General features: G+C 36.1%; 1 protein-coding gene across 14 annotated transcripts in view; it reads right to left on the bottom strand.

The window, feature by feature from the left end:
- PPFIA2 (PTPRF interacting protein alpha 2) overlaps positions 1 to 20,537 on the bottom strand; it is a 296,348-nt gene that overhangs the window by 197,764 nt on the left and 78,047 nt on the right. For 5 of the 14 annotated variants that reach the window (XM_042017655.1, XM_042017656.1, XM_042017658.1 and 2 more), the window contains exon 1: positions 1,968 to 2,384. The exons of the other annotated variants lie outside the window; for them this stretch is intronic. In XM_042017655.1, coding sequence (XP_041873589.1) covers positions 1,968 to 2,048 — 81 coding nt within the window. In that variant the 5' untranslated portion in view covers positions 2,049 to 2,384. Of the gene's footprint in view, positions 1 to 1,967; positions 2,385 to 20,537 lie in introns of those variants that run through there. 14 annotated transcript variants of the gene reach the window in all.

The following is a 20,537-nucleotide window of genomic DNA, read 5'->3' as shown; positions in this document are numbered from 1 at the left end:
AGCAAAGACTGAAGTAAATCAAGAGGGAAAGAGAAGGTAGTGCAAACATGGTGGTCAAAAGATAGGAAACAAGGAACAATGAAGCCAAGACAAGAACTGGAAAGTTGCTTCACATCACTTTATATTGCACATATATAATTAAATAAATGGGTGAAAATTTGAAAAAGGACAGCACAGGACAATACAGGCTCTCTTTGGTTAATTTTTTTTTTTTTTTTTTTAATTTTCAGGGATTCTTTTAGCACTGATAACACCAAGCTGTTCTAGAACACAAACACATACTGTCCAGAATTATCAGCTTTACATTCCAAGGTCATTTAACCCTACATTGTTCATTAAAGTATCCAGGATGTAACAGGAAATTTAGTTCTAAGTTCCTTTTATTTAGTGACCCCTTAATTCAAAAATCTGAGGAAGAAATAATTTTGAAAAGAGAATTTTTTGTGGCTGGGATAATGTCTACTGTAATCACAGTGATGGCCAGTAGCAATAATACATATTGTCAAAAACATATATACTTAATCACCAGCACTTTCATAAAGTACCACAAAATAATATATTCAGTTTGGTATCACAACCAAGCATCCTAATTTTCGTGACTTTTTCAACTTGACATATTCAGAAAGAATACCTGCCATCAGGAACTGTGTTTAAGAGCATAGCTACAGAAGGCTGTACAGAATATTAGATGTCAGTGTGTGAAAAAAGTAGTCACGCTGTAGAGGAACAGGCCTGGGGCACTCATGTCTCTGAATCACTGCCAGGATCAGCAGATCGTCACTGCTAGGAGGATGCCATTCTTTCTGCACAGCCCTCAACTATTATTTGAGATCACTGTAAGAACGGCAAGACAGTACAATTAAAAACAACGGATTTAAAAGAAGACAAGAATGAAATGCAGTTATTGGACCGAAAGAATGCTGTACCTGGATTTTGTGACAGAAGTTTGCCACGCATTTTATAAGCAACTTTTATGATCATCTTTGCTTCAGATTGCTTGTTCTGGTTGTATACACAGGGTTTATTACATACTAAAGAATCCCTCTACAACTGCAGAAGTAATGAGAAAGACAAACCTGCTAGGCAATTAGGAACAGGAAGGATATTTAAATCCTAACTCTGTCAGAGGCTGAGCTGAAAAATCTGTTGCCACTTTAAGTAGTGGAGTGTTTGATTTGCCCTGCAGGGCCGAAGTGCTGTAAGGACCATCTGGGGCAGGGGTGTGTGTAAGGGATTTTTTATTATTGCTAAATCTTAATGTAGGATTACATAGTTTTTCAGAACCAAGGTACTGAAGATTAGTTATAACGAAATGCTACTGAAAGATGGTTGTAATTAGATTGGCTTGCAATTAAGATACAGAGCATATAATACATTCTTACCTTTAGCTAAGCACCAGTTTATTTACCTGGATGAGGCAAAACTTGGCTTAAAATCAAGACCCTTAATTGGTAGGATTACCAATAGATTCTGCTGTTCTATCGATGGCATATGTATGATTACTATTCACAGGAATCAAATTAGCATCAGATAGCATGAAATTACATTCAGGATTAATACTAAAAAATCCAGACAGGTACAACATACAAAGTTTTTAAAATATATTTTGTATAACCTGAGTTTGGAATTTCTGGTAATTTCAACAGAGTGTTTATCTGAGCTAAACAGAAAGACAGTGTGGGTCCATGTAAGAAACTATAAATCTAATTAATTACAAGATTATACTATTATTGGAAAACACAAACAATAGCAAAATCATAATGAATGTAATTTTGTGTTAGTATAGGGGCAGTTACATGCTGATCTTTTTAAGGCAGCAAACTTACTCTGATGATATTGATTTCTTACATTTTTTCTCCTACCTATACAAAACTAATGAATACATAAGCTTCTTAACATATTAGCTACTCTTACTCAAAGTTTACCTATCATGTAAAATCCTTTCAGCTTCATTAAAGTTCACTTACCTGAAAAGTATAAAACCGGGTCCCATTAGGAGGATGTACTTTAGGAGAGGCAGAGACAGTGTTCATATCCGAGAATATCATTTCTGGTGACACACAATACAATCCACAGAGAGCTACAGATACAGAGCAGAGTGCTAAGCTCGGAGACAAATCCTTTTATACATTTAGGGAGGCAATTGGACAAAATTCAGTCTGCCCCATCCGTTCAGATGTACAGTGACAGCGCTTTGAATTCCTCACTCCTGCATCTGTGAGCTAAACTGTAAGGTCATTGCTCCCTGACCTCTAGCTCAGCTAGTCCGTTGTAATATGCACGATGAATAAAAATTAGAAATGCCAAAGAAAAGAGAGCCAGAACCTACAATACATGGAGCTTGTGCAGATTCTGGCAACGCTTTGGACCTGCCCATCTGTTCTCAGTGATAATCACCTCCCTCCACCACAGCCTTGCAAAGTGATTATGCTAAGCATCCCAGTTAACCAATAAAACACAGTTTCATTTCAAGCAAGCATGCACAGTGAAAAACAGAGGACCTCTTCTGACTAACCTGAAGCATGCCTCATGTTCAGTTTATAGCTGTACTTGATAACAATGATAATTTTATCATTTCAGTTGCTGACAGCTGTGCTAACACATACAACTTGCTTTAAATAACACAAAGGTGGCATTTTTTGTCGTTTTGACTGTCTTGTCTAGAAAAAGAAAGAAGCTGTGTATTGCTCTCCAAATTAGTATTTTTTACATTTCTTAATTTTTGGTGCTACTTTTGGGGAGAAAAAAATATTTGTGAGTCTGTTTACAGAGCTATAGTCAGTTTAAATATAATACACATTATAAGCGTCTCTTTTCTCATTCTTTTCTAACTCTTTTTTTCTCATCTTCAGTCTGAATCTCTATTGAAGAAAGGTTTACCTAACATTGCTAAGTATAAGGTTGGAATTTTATTCTGAGCCCTACTGTGCTTAGCAAAGCTACAGACCTACAGCTTAGTTCATTAGTTATACACAAAACGTTTTAAAGAAGTTATTTTTTAAGGCTGATAATACTTGTGAACAACTGCACTGCACATTCAAAAAGCATTCATTGCATCTTTTTCATCAAATGCAGATAATTTGAACTACATTAAGATGATAAAGAAAGTAATATTCTAAGAACTTGACACCTTTTAGCAACAAAAAATAAGTGTTCAATTTCCAAAAATTGAAAACCAGGGTTTCAGAAAAGGGTAAAATTGTGAAGTGGTTGCAAAACTAACTTTGCATATTCTGTCAAGCACTTTTATTTTATTCACAAGGGTTAAAAGAGGCAGAAAAACCACTTAAGAAATGGTACTTTCAAAAGGAACTTGTCAAAATTCTAAAAGCCTGGTGAGTTGCCAGGCTGTCTATGTTTTTTATTCTGTTTTATCTTAATGCTTTTAGCAATAGGAGATAATGCAGCTTCTAAAGTAAAATGACTATGAAAGGAGTTGGGAAAGATGCAGACATGTCTGTCTGTTTAAATGTGTATGTCAGAGTGGTGCATACTGCAATAATCGTATTTTGTAAGCCAAAGTGAAAAAAATCTTCTTAGATCCTACTCATATCTAGCAATTTCTTATAATTACCATGATACAGCTTCTATAACATTTACAGAATGAAAGCAAAACTACTGTCTGGAACATTTTCTTAAGATCTAGATTTCAGTGTATTCTCCCCTCTTTGATTTCTCTTCCAGAAGATCTAGATGCTTGCATTAGCAAAGAGGCCCCTCAACTGGTCAAGTGAAAGATACCAGTTTGTTGATAATCTCAGAATCTTTTGTTATGAGCGGATACTTTCTTCTTTATAATACGCCTACCAAACGTGCTGTTTCTCCACAGTGCAATAAATAGTTTCTTTTATGGATATTTAAAATGGTTTGCCCTGAAAGATTAAAGAAATTTACATCATAGTTTCCTCACCAAATGCATAATTTGAAGAATTCATGTGCAAAATCCCACATACATTCCTCCAATAGTTAAGTACTTTCACTACTCAGTAACTGTACCTATTAGCTTGAACTTCTCTTGCTTCAACTTTCATAACTTTCAAACCTTGTTTCTACCAGGAATATAGAAAACTCAGTTCATTTTCTCATACTGGCATGTGCAAAATCTTAAACTAGTACACTCATACTTAAATCTAACTGCTCTAGTAACAGTTGCAATAATGCCTTTCATGATCATAACATTATTGCAGCATTTAGACTTGCTAGTTCCCTATTTGTTCCTCTAGGACTGCACATCTTCTTTTAGCTGTAGCCTTCCACTGGGAGCTCTTACTGGGATCACTGTTCACCATAACTTGGCTGCCTCTTATAATAAAAATGCTTTTGAAAATATTGTTCCTGATCTTTTATCTGTTGTTTTGGCTTTCCCGCCTAGGTGAAGAAATTTGCACTTTAAAAACCTACCAACAATGCCACCAAAAAAAAAAACCAATAGCCCCACCACTCCTGAATTTATGTCAAACATATTGAATCAGTAAAAACCTATCTAATAAGTATAGATCTGGAGAGAAGACATGGCATTGTAACTGTTGTTCTAATTCTCCACTAACTTCAACCTTGTGGGGAAAGGTAATGACTATGACTTTTTTCTACCACACTGCAATAAAGGCAACATCATGTTCTTGTAGGATCCTCATGGAATCAGAATGTCATTTTGGTTTAATACTCAAAATAGATTGAAACCATTTGTTTACAACAGTTTTTTTCTGAAAAATATGAAACTAACCTCTTGCCAGGAAGCAATTAGAGCACAGGTAAATTCAGTAAAGCATGAACTGATGCATGGCAGAATGCGTGTTCACAATTACAGAAAGAGTCACTTTTCAGAAAAGCCAGCAGCTCCAAATTTGGGATTCAGCAATCTCTTTGGAACAAGGAGCTGGAACCAGGTCTTCCATGTCTAATTGAATGCAACAACGACTAAGGAGAGTATCAAGCTGGAACTGAAGGAAACTGAAGAGACCCAACAGGACAAATGGAGAAACACACCCAAAGACCATGACTAGAGCTCAGTGGTAGAAGTACTTACAATAAATGCAATCCCCATTCAAGTATTTGCTCCATGAATCTTCCAAGTAATGATTTAATTATTCCATGAAGTGAGACTTATAGTGGAAGAAAAAAAAAATCTAAATGAAAAGAAAAAGTTCTATGTGTTTAAAAGTATGAGATATGGCAATGCTTCTATGATGGCTTTAGTTCCAGTTACTTTTGAATGTACGAGTTATCAAGCTCTGAATCTATATCATATGAATTATGTTGAACTTTACATTTTATTTAGATACTACTCTCCAAAATTTTCAGTGAGATTATTTATTTATTTATTTTAAGTTGGCGTTTTTATGAGTAGCCTATCATTTTTATAAAAAAAACCAAGATATGTTATGTAGAGATACATATATATTAAAAAAACCAGTAAATTATGCATCAAAAAGGAAGGCATATATTTGTGTATATGAGATGATTATGTAAAGTACTTTGAAAATTCAGGGACACTAATACAAACCCTTCTATTTCTGACTGCAGAGACAAGATGCGCTTTTTTAAATTGACAAACACATTTAGCTTTTTAATGTGCTAGTGCTTGTGACATATAGTTTCTCTTCACAATATGTAGTGCAATAGAAAGCAGATGTTTTGAGTTAAGATTTAAATCACCAGCTCTAATTGAGTTAGGTGAGTAATTATCCAGAAACATGGACTTTATATCACATATTATTCTCATTTCTGTCTCTATCAGGGAAAACGAAGTTAAAGAAACATGCCTTCCTCCAGGAGCAGTGTGAGTGTGTGATTTTCAGAACATTAGAGAGCTTTCACATTAAACCTCTAGACTTTATCACTTCTACTTCACAGACTCAGAGAATCATTACTAATCTTCCAATATTGACAACACTGTACTTGAATTGGTGTTTCTTTATCATCTTCTGTTGTAGACATCAAAATAGCGGGAGTATCATATGATAAGTTACTCATCTGGCTTAAAATATCCTGATTTTGATTTAAACTGAAAAATATTAATGTTTAGAGAGTTCTGGTTTCCAACTATTAATGGCTGGAAATGACGGTAAACCTTTACCACAGTTCAGACAAAAGATATTCAAATTGCATATCACATTTCAATGACTATCTTCATGAAGTCACACATGAAATCTAATTGTTCTTCATATCCAAATTTATTTACAATTCCTTTCAGCTTATTTAATGAAGCTCTATGCCAAAATTATTTCTTTTTTTCCCCCATCAACAAAGCAACACAAAACCAAAATCTGACTAATATACTTTAAAGAATGTATAAAACTCACACATACTGAGTTTCAGAAACTAACCATTCCCAGCTGGCATAGCTCCCAGAAAGCAAAGTGGGAGAATTAAAGACAATGAAACCTAGTACAAGGAAGTTCTTGCTCCCTTTCAGGCTTCTAGCCAAAAAATCCTTACAGAATTTAAAACTGGTAGAAATAGATCAGCTTATCTTATTGATAAGTAAAGACTGTTTTTCATCTTGTCTCTGTAATTAAGAGCCAATTATCAATATTTCCATCACTGGTCTTTGTCTTTTGAGTATGCAAATACCAACGTGTAGCAGGAAGTGTCTTACAAGAACAAATGCTTGTACCAAGGCAGTATGAACTTATGAGCCCTATTTTAATCTTGAACATAAGGATTCATGTAACCCTTGATGACAAGTACACTGCAGAACAAAATATCTTCTGTTAGAAGTAAAACTATACATCAGAAATACTAAAGGATAAAACATGTCCCAGCAGGTTTATTCTGTATGATGCCTTCCCTTTGAAGCACAAGAACAATGACAAAACTTACACAGGAAGTACAAATATGAATACAACTCATTTTTAACGTAACCTTGGTTTTTTTGCATATACTGAAATATTTTACCAAGTATTGCATTTGCTTTGAAAAAAACAGAGTCAACATCAACTAATCAACTTCAAACTCTTATAACTATTTTTCATTTAAATGGCAAACTTCAGAATTCATTTATCTAACACTAGATCTCTCTAGGCCATAAAAAGTCAATAAAATTAAAATTGCTGATTCAGTATCTAAGTGAGTTTATGAATACAGTGGCTCATGCAGAATATATTTTATATGAACCTATCAATTATGCAGTCCCTAATCAACAATTACGGAATGCAACCATAATGACACTAAGTTCGAAAGATGTCGTTTGATTACTTGTGTAGGAGGAAATTTTCCCTTTCTCTTTTATTAATTCACACAGTCTGAAGACTTAACAACTAAGTAGTTCTATATCTGACTCCCTTTCCACATGGTTCAATAAAGCTAGGATGGAATATTTAAAGAACCATTTCATTTTTCTTGAAACAATTCAACTTCCCAGCACTGGATCCTTGTTTCCTTTGTATAACCTGACCACCAGTAAATGAAGATTGTACACAGAGACTTATTAGGTAATAGAAATGAACCTGATATAAACACTGGTTTTATCTATTTTTAAGTTATGTGTTGATGACAGTTACTACTGAGTGAATCCAAAAAAGAAACTGAATGAACACTTAATGCTTGTATACAGAGAAGTCTACTGGACATTAAACAGAATGTGAGAGTTGAAGGAGGAGAGGATGGCAGAGATAATTGCGAGACTGTGTAGTGAACCAAACTGCAAAAAAATTGAGAGATTTATCTCTGAAAGTTAAATCATACCTGGTTTGAAAAGATACATACTTTTCTCCACCACTCGTGGGTTTCAACAGCCAAAAGCACAGCTACTAAGCTGTATTTAGCACACAGCCTGTGTCCTCTGCCATTCACTTTTGAGGCCAGGACTACATTTCTGTTTTCTGACATGACTACAGATTTCATGAAAAAGTCTAGGTGGTCCTTGGACTCAAAGACAATTTTTTATGTAGAATCAAACAAGTGACTGCCTTTATGAACATTTTTAACATTTCCGTCAAATCTAACATTAACTCTTGATGAACCAAGACCAAAACCTCTAAAGTAATGTGATCCTAGACAGTAGAAAAGAAATAATTTAAACATTCAGCTTGTTATTTGACCATGTGTCATATAACTTAGGTGTCAGTTTTGTTATTTATGCTTTAAGTTGATTATATTGCAACATTATACACAGTGGTATCATGGCTCTTGGCAAAATAAAAGAGTAGTTTCTTATCAGCAAACGTAGAATCTAAATCATGTACATTACTGCAAAGGATCACAGTACATTAAGGATGAGTGAAATTATGAAAGAACATAAGATGATAATCATTGCCTATGTATCATCAGCAGCAGAGTGGCTTTTTCCTTTTAAGTGAACATCTTACATTATGTGTCTCATCCTGAGGATAAAAATAGGATGAGAGCTCATGAAGGAAAAACAGAAGATATAAGTTTGAGATAATGTGTTCAAGCACTACAACTTACTATGACTAGACATCCTCCCTAACCTGCCTATCCTCCCTTCGAAAAATACTTTTTCTTCCTAATGGTATTATTTTATTCATTTTCATTCTGATGATTTATTTTATAATGCAATCATTCTGCAATCTTTACATAGAGATGTATCCTGTTCTGGAAGTATAAAAAGTATTCAGAGAGTAAAATACTAATGAAAGTGAGTAACAGAATTTTATCTAGAAGATAAAGGCTGTCAGGAAAGCTTGTGCCAAGGCAATTGTCTGTTATTTATTTCTATTTCTGCTCCATTTGGAAAGTATCTTTTGTTATAATAAGTGATGCAAGTTGCTAAACCAGTCCTTTGAGTAAGAAGTTACAGAAATGAATCAAAAGCTAAAATTCATGACAGATTAATCCCATACTTTACCTGGGAACTGGAAATACTCTCTTCAGTAAAGATTGTGGACATTAGCAGGCCTTTGCAAAAGGAGGTCTGTTTGTTTACTTTCTCAATTAAAATGTCGTAATTTTTCCATACTGTCGGTGAATTTATTTCTGAATAAATACAAACTTGAAAAATAACCAGAATAAACCCATACAATTACATAATCATACCTGCTTTCACATTGTGAAAAATTTGAAATATCACTGATGATCTAATAAAATTCTCTTAAGTAGATTTACCCTGATAACTTTTCTGTCCTGAAGGTAACAAGGGCAATAATCATGAACGGGATCACAACCCTTGGAATTGGAATCTGCTGAAGGACTGTTAATATTGACAGTCATACTTCCAGAAGAAGTAACTAATTCAATTGTTTAATTAATGACATCTTTCATCTAATTTTCAAGGATGCTCAGTCTTTGAATAGCCTCTCTTAAGTCACATCAGCCCTGCTGATGCCATTTTGAGCATTTAAGTCTCACTCTTGTGCACTTCAGAGGCCAAGCACTTGGAATGACTGAGTAAGTTTGAAAATGTCAGACCTGTTGCTCCAGCTTTATTCACAAAATGTAGTCTCCTAAAGACTATAGCTAGATACAAGCAATAAAACCTTTTATTACCTTTTTTTTCTTTAATTACATGCCACAAATCAATACATTAGCTTGAAAAGACCTCAAGACTTTTCTATGGGGCACATCTCTTCATTGTCATACATACAGCCTTGTAAGAGGAGGTCATGGTAGAAAGCAGAAACAGTCTCTTCTAAAAATGTATCCTATCTGTGCTTGTCCTTAACCTCTTGATGTTGTTTTCCCTTCTAAAAGTGCAGTGGCAGTGTTTGTGTACTGATACTGTCTAAAATCATCTTTCCAGCAGAGAAAAGATATGGGATTATAAAACAAAACAGTCAATACCACCCTGAGGGCAAATGGCTGTTCCAGATCTTGACTCAGCAGACTTTCATTTCCCCTTTCAAACTATTATAAAAATATAGAATGATCCAGCAACTGCATAGCTATATTAAGTAGAAGCAAACATTGCATTTTTCTGTGAAGAAAATCATGATATAAAAATACAGCTGAAAGATGCTTTCCCAGTGCTAAAAAATGTGAATTCCATTGAACTAATTATTTTTTTAAAATTTTTTATTTAATTCGCAATTCAGACTTGGGTGATCACAGAATATGCTGTATTGATTAATGCTGATTTAATGATGATTTTCAATTACCCTATTTATCTTTCTGAAAATTCTAAAAGAAAAGTCAAAAGAAAACAGTATAAAACCACAATTTTTCTAATCTTTGGGCTGAATGGTTGCTAAATCCCCAAAACTTGCTACATCCCCAAAACTTGCTAAGTCCCCCAAAAATAGACTTTCTAAGTCTTAATCTTCACAATAGCCACCTTTTTGCTTTATTAAACATGCTTTGGAAAAAAAAAAAAAAAAGGTAGGATAGGATATTAAGTAAGACAGTATTTCTTTCTAGGACATAGGAAAAATTAAAAGTATTTTCTATTTCCTTTCTGCATTCAGTCAGGATGACTTCAATATTTATCATACAAGTGACTAAGCAGTATTATTCACAATGTATCTTGCCAGGCATCTAAAAAGTGCCATAAACTTATAAGCAGTGTAATACATATGTTCTTAACATTCTTATGGCTTAATCTGTATCTTAAGGTAGAAAACTGAGATGGATTGATAATCAACCAATGTGTGTGCCAATATTAAAATGAAGATAGAACTGTTATTATTAAAGATCACAGTCTAAAAACCCACCCTTGGTCAGGAAAAATAGCTACTTGACAAAAGCATAAAAATGTAGTGAAACCTAAATTAAACACTGTGATACTGACAGAGTACTGCTCTCATCTAACAAAACCTTGTCCCTTCTATATGGTAGCAGATGACTACTGCCTGGTCTTCTGCACTCACAGCTTATTTTGAAAATGCTGAAAACTTAGTGGTAAGACTATAAAGATTCTAGATCAAAAGAAGAAAATTATTCATGGACAGAGAGTCTCAGGTGGAATGACAGAATATGGAAATCTGGGAATTATGTGGCTGCTATTGAGCAAGGACACATTGAAATCTCCTTGCCAAGTGAAGGCGGCTTTTGCATTCTTTTCTTTCATGGAAGCAATGGCAGAAATGAACTGTAGCATCTTCTGGTGGGCTTTATTTGCAGTGGAAGCGTCAGTGTCTCTTGTGTGTTACCACAGGCTCCCTTTACAGTCAATAAAGACAGGTGCTTTCAAGGGGCACTGTTTCTGACCTATTTTAGACGTCTATTTTAGTTTGAGATGAATCACACCACAGAGGTGGGAGGCAGAAAAGACAGAAATGCCTACGCTCTAGATATCTGAACTTAAGTGCAGTGAATCCTACCCTGGGAGCCTGAACTGAATGTTAAACAAGTTATCAAAACATGACAAGAAGATATTATAATCAATGACAAAACCCCCACCACTGATTAAGTACACCTGAGGGATAATTGCTATCAGAAATAATTATTTCTATAACTATGTAAAACAAAACCAAAACCACACAAACCCTGAAAATGGCTTTTCCTACTTTCCTGAAACAAATTATGTGAAAAGCAACATCTGCAGCAACAAATTCACAGTCACATCCAGATTAAGTCTGCTGCTATAATCACAGGGAAGATTAACAACCCAGACTAAGATACCAAAGACTATGGAGCATGGCAAAATTAACTGCAAAATTATTCATGCTCTATTAAAAGATATAGTGTGACACAAACAAGTTAAATCACATCTACAAGTTTAAATAACAAAGCAACCTCAGGCCATGCAGTTCCTAATTCTCAGTACTATATCAGTGCTTTTTTCACATTCACTGCAGCATGAACAGGTTTCTTATGAACATTAAATAGGTGTGATAGACACTTATTACAATTCAAAGCTCAGAATTTTGTTTAGAACTTCACAGAATTTCACATATTATATTTCATCCAATTTCATGTAGCAGCTTTAAATTTTGATTAGTGTCAAGTAATGGTAATATTAATTAGTATTTCTTAAAGTGGCACAGAAAACCTTAAAAAAATTGCACAGCACTCGATATATATATATATATTGAACTTAAAATGTATACAAAAGATATGTGGTAAATGGAATAGTAAAATCACAGTATTTGTCATGTGTAGAAAATTTTCTTAATGGTAGTACATTAAGAATTTTCTTTTGAAAAAAAAAAGGTACAAAAAAAGCCAACTACAGCTTTAACCTGCATTATCCATATAAAGGTTTAATCCTTTCCTCAGTCTGACATAGGACATACTCTCAGCAATACCGTAGGGAAAGACAACCATAGAAAAAATTATACATCATCTTTCCTCTTCACCCACTGGCATCTCTTCTCTAAAGAAAATAGATACATTTGGTGTATGGAAGTTACATTTTACATAAATACATCATGGTTTCTTTCATCTTTATCCAAATGGTGCTAATCCTGACAGTCTCTTTCACTTAAAAATTCCTTCTTACCCCGATCATTTTCACTGTCTGTCTCTACATCTCCAGATAGTAGTTTACCATGATGGAATGTATCTTTTTCCCTCTCTGCACAGCCAGATGGAAATCAAAAGGAAACATTTTCTCTTACTCCTACTCCTGTCCATTTACCAAGACTCCAAACATTCTAGTTGGTGAATGGAAAGTGGCACTGAAATTGCAGTTGAGTGTGGTTTCCTAAGATTGAACAACATTGCACCTCAGAATAAACAGGTGGCATACAAACCAATTTAGACCAGCACAAATACAATTCTAACTCAAAGTTTTCAGACACTGACCAAGAAAGATATTTTATTAAGTGGCAGAACAGTTTTCAATATTTGCACAGTCTGTTTAAGATGACCATGGATTTGGTTTGACAGGCAAGCAAGATAGAACAGTTGGGAAAATAAATCACAGATGAGTCAACAATTTAAATAAAACTTGTGATTTTATTTTTAAAAAATTTCTGATGACTCATTCACAATTATCTCCCCATAAGTTTCCATTATATACCCTCTGCCTCATAATATCTGAACAGATGAACTTGGTTTACATGCAAATTAACCAAGATATTTTATTGCTTCATGTGTCTTCAAACTGTTCACATATTAAATTAACCAGTGACCTCTTAATTTGCTTTAAAAGAACCTTCAAAAATTCTTCCTAATTTCTGAAATTTTATTTTTGCAATTAATGCATCTGAAAGGTAATATAGTAAAAGGCTATTAGAGTAAAAAATGTTCACTTTGGAACACTGAGGGCTGTAGTTAAATTAAAAATGAGATGTTTGATCAAGTTCCATGGTTAAAAACCATCCCTTTTCATAAGGGCCAAAAATAAGTTTTTACATTATCAGCAACTTAAAACACACACAAATCTCTTTCGTGGATACCCTTTCAAATAACTCTTTGTTCAGTTCAGTTGTTTATTGCTTCAGTTTAGACAAAGATCATCCTCCCAAGCAATCCCACCCCAAACATTACTGTGTTTCACTGTTACTGCCCATTTCTAGAGTTGCTGTTAATGGAGCAAGAAAGAGGTAGGCATAATGTGTCAAAGCTAAAACAGAAGAGGTAACAGAGTTGGCATGGAGGCTGTGACATCATTAGAGGGAAATGGAAAGCTGTATTTATAGGAGTAAATTAAATGTGCTTGGGAAAGTTCCCAGTTGTTGTGGCCAACTGGCACGGTAGAGTACACAAATACGTTAGTCAACACTGAAGTGTCCAAAGAGCCTGCATGCAAACTGCTTATTGGGAATGGTCCCTGCAACAGTCCTATTCCCACACCATAGTTAGTAATTGCCTGGAAAAAGCATAAATTAGTGTGAATGAAAAGTGTGCCAGAGTCTGGGCCAACAGATTACTACTACAGATGATTGTATTTGACCATCCAGGAACATTTCCCAGTACTATTTGATTTACTTGCATATAAACATGCTAAGCCTTTCCAGAAGGTTTAAAGTTATGGAAAACACTAAAAGATTTTATGCATTTCCAGTCTTGCTGTTGAGAATCATTTGGTGCTTAGGGAAATTAGAGATAGGATATGAATGATCAATAGTAACCAATGTCAAGAATGTCATGATTTAGCATAGTTTGGGTTTTTAGTTAAGGAAGGCTCCATCAGCCACGGAAGTGATTCTTTTGCTGGCAGTTGGTTGCACGATGGAGCTTCTTCAGCACATGTCACTTGTTCTCATTCTGACTTTGTTTTTTTCCTCTTTTAGTTTTGTTAATAAACTTTATATTCTTTAAAGTTTTGTGCCTGCTTTACTTTCTCGTAATTCTTATCTAATGGAAGGAAAATATGTAAGTAATGGATTTCGAACTAAACCACTACAACCAACTATTTCTAAAACTTCAATCTAGATAAAACAGACTGGATGCAGTGTCATAGTTGCATTTTTGGCTGAAGAATGCAACAGTATAATTGGGAAGAGAATGCAGATTGGTACCATGGATAATGGTTACTTTTCATTAATTTCACTCAGTCATCCCTAGCTGTTGATGTTGAAGGCCACTGCCTTTTATCCTTTTGCTGGTTGCCTGGGAGAAGAGGCCAACCCCTACCTGGCTACAGCCTCCTTTCAGGTGGTTGAAGAGAGGCATAAGGTCACCCTTGAGCCTCCTTTTCTCCTGGCTAAACTGCCCCAGCTCCCTCAGCCACTTATCCTAAGCCTTGTGTTCCAGACCCTTCACCAGCTCTGTTGTCATTCCCCCGACACGCTCAGCACCTCAATGTCATTCTTTTAATGAGGAGCCCAAAACTGAACACAGAATTCATGGTGAAGCCTCTCCAGTGTTGGGTATAGGGGGATGATCACTTCCCTAGTCCTGCTGGCCACACTATTGCTGATACTAGCCAGGACGCCATTGGCCTTCTTGCCCACCTGGGCACACCCTGGCTCGTGTTCAGCCACTGTCAATCAGTGCCCTCAGGTCCTTTTCCCCTGGGCCACTTCCCAGCCACTCTGTCCCCAGCCTGCAGTGCTGCATGGGGTTGTTGTGACCCAAGGGCAGGACCCAGCACCTGGCTTTGTTGAAACTCAAGAGAGTGGCCTTGACCCATCTATACAGCCTGTCCATGTTTTCCTTCTATTCTAAGCAGTAAAACTGTGTGGTGTGGCTGTGCTTCTTATCTTATGGAAATAGAAAGCAGTAGTTGCACAGCACTTTTAGGCTGGCTTGTTTCCTTGATTTGTCAGGTCGGCTCATCATGAAAATTTTCTAGATTAATGTATTACGAGACTTATTTCACATTTCCTAAAATATACCATCATGAACTACTCTGGATGATGACACTTTTTGTGACCTGAAACCATTTTTCCTGACAGGGTTTTAAAAATATTTTTGACATTCTGATATTGCTCTTTAAATAAGAAAGTACTGAATGTCTTAGGATTTGGATTTACAATTAACTTAATCTTGCTAACACCCATACAGGAAAATCTGTATTTCTCTAGAATGCAATTGCATCCCAGTGATTCAGTCTCTTTTCTTCTGTGCAGCTTGAGATGAGCTTGTTTTTCACGTTTTATTATATATCAGTAAATCAGACTGACATTAGCAAATTGTGGCCAAAACTATTAATTTTATATCCAGTACAATATTATGTGACCAAAGAAATTTTGTCATTCTTACTGGGAATTCTTGACAACTGCAAACTTTAGATGGTCTGAAGTATTAAGAATGGAGACCCTGTGTCAAGACCAACTCTTGATTGTCTGTTAAGATTTACAACTATCAAAACCACACAAGTAGTCTATAGCAGAGGCAGCATGGCATGCTTCAGAAAAACATTCAACTGCTATAGAGAGAATGCAGGATTTTTCCCATTCTGCTCCCTTGCCACATTCCAGCATCTTAGCAGTTGTAATCAGGGGCACAGCAGAATTCAAAAGACAACCAGCTTCAGGAAGTGTTCCTGATGCAATCACCAAAATATAGATCATACTGCATAAAATTGTAGGTGCCTCTATTTGTAATAATGGAGGTTTCATAAACTTGATTTCTTTTTTTCAGTCTGCTTGTTTCACAAATTATTTCACACTTCAGCAATATGCAGCTACAAGCAGCTGACTCTGAAGAAGCAATTTTTAATTAAAACCTGTTTCTCCCCTTTTTAGTTTCAGTTAATGATTGCCAGGAGGTGTTGCTAACCACAGGCCCTTTTCAATACGTTCCGAGCATACTTATATCCTATCACCTTCCACAGAAAAGATGGGTGCTCAGCATCTAGGGTAAGTGGGAGGACATGGATATATCTCTGGCAGCTGAGCTGTGCTAAGTGACAAGTCTCCACTGATAAGTCTTTATTTTTTAATTAGTTCTTCATTAAAAGAAATTTCTTCCAGTAGTGAATAAAATTGCCCTAGAAATCTAGAAGTACAGAATGGAAAGTACTCTGTCAGTTATAAGAGTAAATAACTTCTGACAGAATGGTCATGATTTAACATTTTTCAGTGTTTCCTAAATCAAGTCTTAAAGCTGTAGTATTTATGCTTTCATGATAATTTACTTCATGATTGGTTGGGGATTTACTACCTAAGTTTGGGATAGGATCACATGACTAAATTCAGAGCACTGAATGGTTTTGCTCATTCATTCCTTTAAGAAAAGTGTTTAACAATAATGCCTATTAAATGCAGCTGTCAAAATTACACCAGACCTTTTCTATCAGAACAGTTATTTTCAAACATAAATGTTTTTGGTCTATGGGTTTGGTAGGCTATACAATGAAAGTGTTTTGGTTTAGGCATGGATAAACACGGGGTTTATCTTGTTTACTGGCTTGTTTCTTTTGTTTATTTGCTTCTTCAGGAATTTGGTAAGCTAGTTTTATAGAAACTATTAAAAAATGTTGGTTTCATTAACGTCTGGTTGGCTCAGATCTTTTGACATTCTGTCGTGAAGATGGCAGAACATAGGAGTTGTGTCTAAGGCTATCCAGATGTTACTATCCACAGAAACCCAACAGGGTACAGCTCTGTGCAGCCCTTTTTGTTCTATTGATTGTAATGCATCAGTCCTGGAAACATACACAGAGAAAAGAAAATACTTCTACTCTTTCCCTCTGTTTGATACAGAAAACACCACTGACCTAAACCCTGAAACAAACACACACACTGTGAACACTGCAACTTCCAAATGCATCCCCTAATAACTTACAATAAGCAACTAGGCTATTTCAAATAAATGTTATACTATATGAGTAGGTTTCAAAACTGTTACAAAGCAAAGGCTGCCTGGCAGAACAGTGTTTCTGCTGACACAGAATATTTACTGCAGAGATATTGCAAAGATGACATAAGGGAAAAATGGCTTAGATTGGAAGATAAGGAACTTTCCCCATGAAACTAGGCTACATAAATAAAAGGATGAGGGAATAACAGTGGACTAGTTACATGACTGCCATCAAAAACAGACTTAATCTACCATCCAAGTGAGGACTTAACCCTCTTGGATCGGGGTTTCCCTGTAATTCAGCCTACAAGCATCTTAACGTGCATGTAGGTGTTCAAAAGAACTGTCTAACACAATGAATACTAAAAAGCTTTATATTTTTCTATTTCAGCTAATAAAAAGCCAGAGCCAGTCTTTTTCTGTGCTATCAGTAGAGGAAGTGTTCTGTGAGCAGCTTGTGAACACAACAGCACTATGTGAAGTGAACAAGGTTCACAGCAAAAACCAGAATACTTTTTGACTTCCTGCTGCTGGAAGATTACATAATTGGAAGAGACTTAAAAATATTTAGTTACTACTCTGTCCTCTGTGTCTTGCACTGGGTTTCTGTCAATTGAGGCATTTAAAAATTCAGCCTCTATGACGATTATAAAGTATTAAGAAAACAAAGTTATCTTCAGAAAGATGAGGACGTTTCTTCAGGATGAAAAGACAGGAAAACAAAGCCAAAAGCAAGTAAATAGGAAGATACTACAAAGGAAAATCACCTTATGTGAAAGATATAGCATTCTCACTTGCTGTATTGTGGTTGCTTCTAAAACAAAACCAATTATCCCCATATGACTTGCAATTGCAAATACAGAGGACAAATGTGGGTATCAAGCTATTCATGTCAACATAATTTGTGAATCATCCTACCAAAGGTTACATCAAAGTTGCAAACTGGCTTTTAAATAGAGGCTTTAGAAAAATGCTTAGGAAAGCTGATGATATACTCACAAAGAAGAAAAAAACCCCCACCTCTATGGTACAAGAAATTATTTAAAAATGTTTATCAACTTACAGGTAACTTATTTCAGAAAGCACAGGTTCAATTCCACACTAATCTTTGCCCAGTATCATGGTTCTCCACACACAGTAAACAGGCACAGCATGCTATGTATCTGAGCTTAGAAAGTGACCCCTCAGTCACTAAGCAGGCTTTTCTTTTAGCATATGCATATCCTATTTAAAACATAAGGGCCCACTTTCTGATCTCCGCCAAGCAGTGAGCGCACACCTACCAACACCCAGCAACGCCCGGGAGCCTGATGGTTTCCCAGAGGGACAGTGATATATGTCACACATTTAACAAGCACTCAGGCACTACATCTTTAGAGAATAGCCAAGTTGACACAGACGCTTTAGAGGCGTATTTTCATTTTAATGGACATAAAGGCAAGATTTATGTGCACAGCTCATTTTATTCCTAGCCAGAGTCACTTGTTAAATGACATGAGAAAAACAGGCATCCTCCTAGTGAAATGCAATACCTGAGGCAGGCCGTGAGCCTGAAGTAGCCCTCGGTGTGTGGCCAGCCCCGGGCACGGGCAGCGCGGGGCGCTGGTGCCGGAGCCGAGCGCTCGCCCGTTCCCTTCCCCCGATCGCCACCTGCCGTCCCTCCCTCCCGCGCCGCGCGGCACCGCGGCACCGCCGGGGATGCCCTCCGTCCCTAGGGAAAAGGGGCTTGCCACAGCTGGAGACAGACAATGATTCTGGGGAGATGCAAAACCTTTCACTGGAACAAGCACAATGCTGGAAAAAATGATGTCTGCCAGGGCTTCTCCCCCGGTTGTCGTTCCGCCGCACAGGACTTGCTTCTGGGAAAACAAATCCATGAACAGCTGAGAAATGGGTGCTCGCTGCACAACGCAGATTACCCGATCCATAATTGGTGGTGCAGATCAAAGAAAACCAGGAAGGAGTTTGGAATATGTTGCCCTGACTTGCTGGTATCAGCATGCCTGCTTTACATTAAAAAAATAAAAAAAAACCCAACAAAAAACCCCAAAACTATTAAATCTATTAAATATTAAATTTTAAATTCGGGCTATTGAATTATTAAAGTTTTATTTTGGTCAGTGGTTCATTACTGTTTCCTTATTACTTTAACTTAGAGGCAATAAATATAAACTACATCGAAAATCAAACTTTTCTGCAAGCCATATCTTCATTTCTTCCTGTCAGAAAGACATGACAAAATTTAGTTAATTCACATTTATAGTCCATCTATAGCTACGACACACAGTCATAATTTTAGAAACCCTTTGTGTTATGTATTGCTTAAAATTAGTGATAAACAGTTCTAATGGAAGCCAAAAGCAATTACAGAGGAAGTAAATTAGGGGTCCTTTGAAGTGTTATTATGGCTGTTAACAAAATTAAATAGACTTATTGCCTCATTCAAGAGAAAAGGCAGTAAGGTAAACTGTTAAGTCTTTTTAATACGTGCATAAAATATTTCATCTGGAAAAATATGGGACATAATTTTAGATTACTGCTTTCTTAGTTTCTGGATTTTTTAAAGCTCAGCAAAAATGGCAGGCATTAACTCATAAGTCTCTAGAGTTCCAGACTTGCAAAAATATTTGCACTTAAACAACTTTAGGTAAAGGTTTAAGATGAGCCTTCAAAATCACTGATAGATAGGAGTACCAAGTACTTCTCATGAAATTTTTTTCAGTTTGTTTTTGGACTACTGAACTCATTAAAATAGCAAATATATAGTGCTTCTGAACTGAACTTTAACGCTCACGAGTGGGACAAGTATTCATATCCCTTGTGAAAAATTTGAACAGAACTGTGTCCTTCTGTTTCATGCAAGAACTGTACAAAAGACACAGTAACGTCTGTTCTCTGGAGGCATTATTGAGTACATGACATTTGTAACAACATGCTATAAAGTGCAATGAGGCTGAAATTTTATCTGAATTGTCACTGTATTAGGAGTATGTTTCAAAATTTTCTATCTCTTTGCAGGGAAAGTCAGCACTAACATTTTCTGTTGAATTTATTAACGTGAAATTCATCAATCATAGAGTACCAAATATGCAAATTCTGCCATTTGTTACCAGCATTCTTGATCTGTGATATACAAAATGATGGACTGGTGACCTGGGAGAACAAGCTTTCTCCTTCTCTGCAAGTGGGTGGCAAAATACAAAGAGAAGCGCATGACAAAGACAGCAAACTCTGGTGGGAGTCACCTCTTCTCTTGAGTCATGGGACCACACAGCACCACCAGCTCAGCGCAGGCAGGGGATCTGCCACAGCACCCCACCAGGCCAAACAGAACTGAGAAAATCTGCAGCAACCAAATAGAAACCCCAAAGTTCCCAATCAAGAATGATAAAAAAATGGAAGGAATAGGATCTCTGAAACTGGGAAATTTGTGGCAGGTGCAGAGTTTCGCTAGACTTCTATCTGTGTTGAAGCCAGACATAATCAACTAATGCATAACACCTGTA

The sequence above is a fragment of the Corvus kubaryi genome, unplaced genomic scaffold, assembly GCF_017639235.1.
Source record: "Corvus kubaryi isolate FWS band 111438036 unplaced genomic scaffold, C.kubaryi_AGA036_p1.0 137, whole genome shotgun sequence".
NCBI classification, from domain to species: Eukaryota; Metazoa; Chordata; class Aves; order Passeriformes; family Corvidae; genus Corvus; species Corvus kubaryi.
The sequence above is the reverse complement of the archived record's forward strand: the minus strand, read 5'-3'. Positions and strand labels throughout refer to the sequence as shown.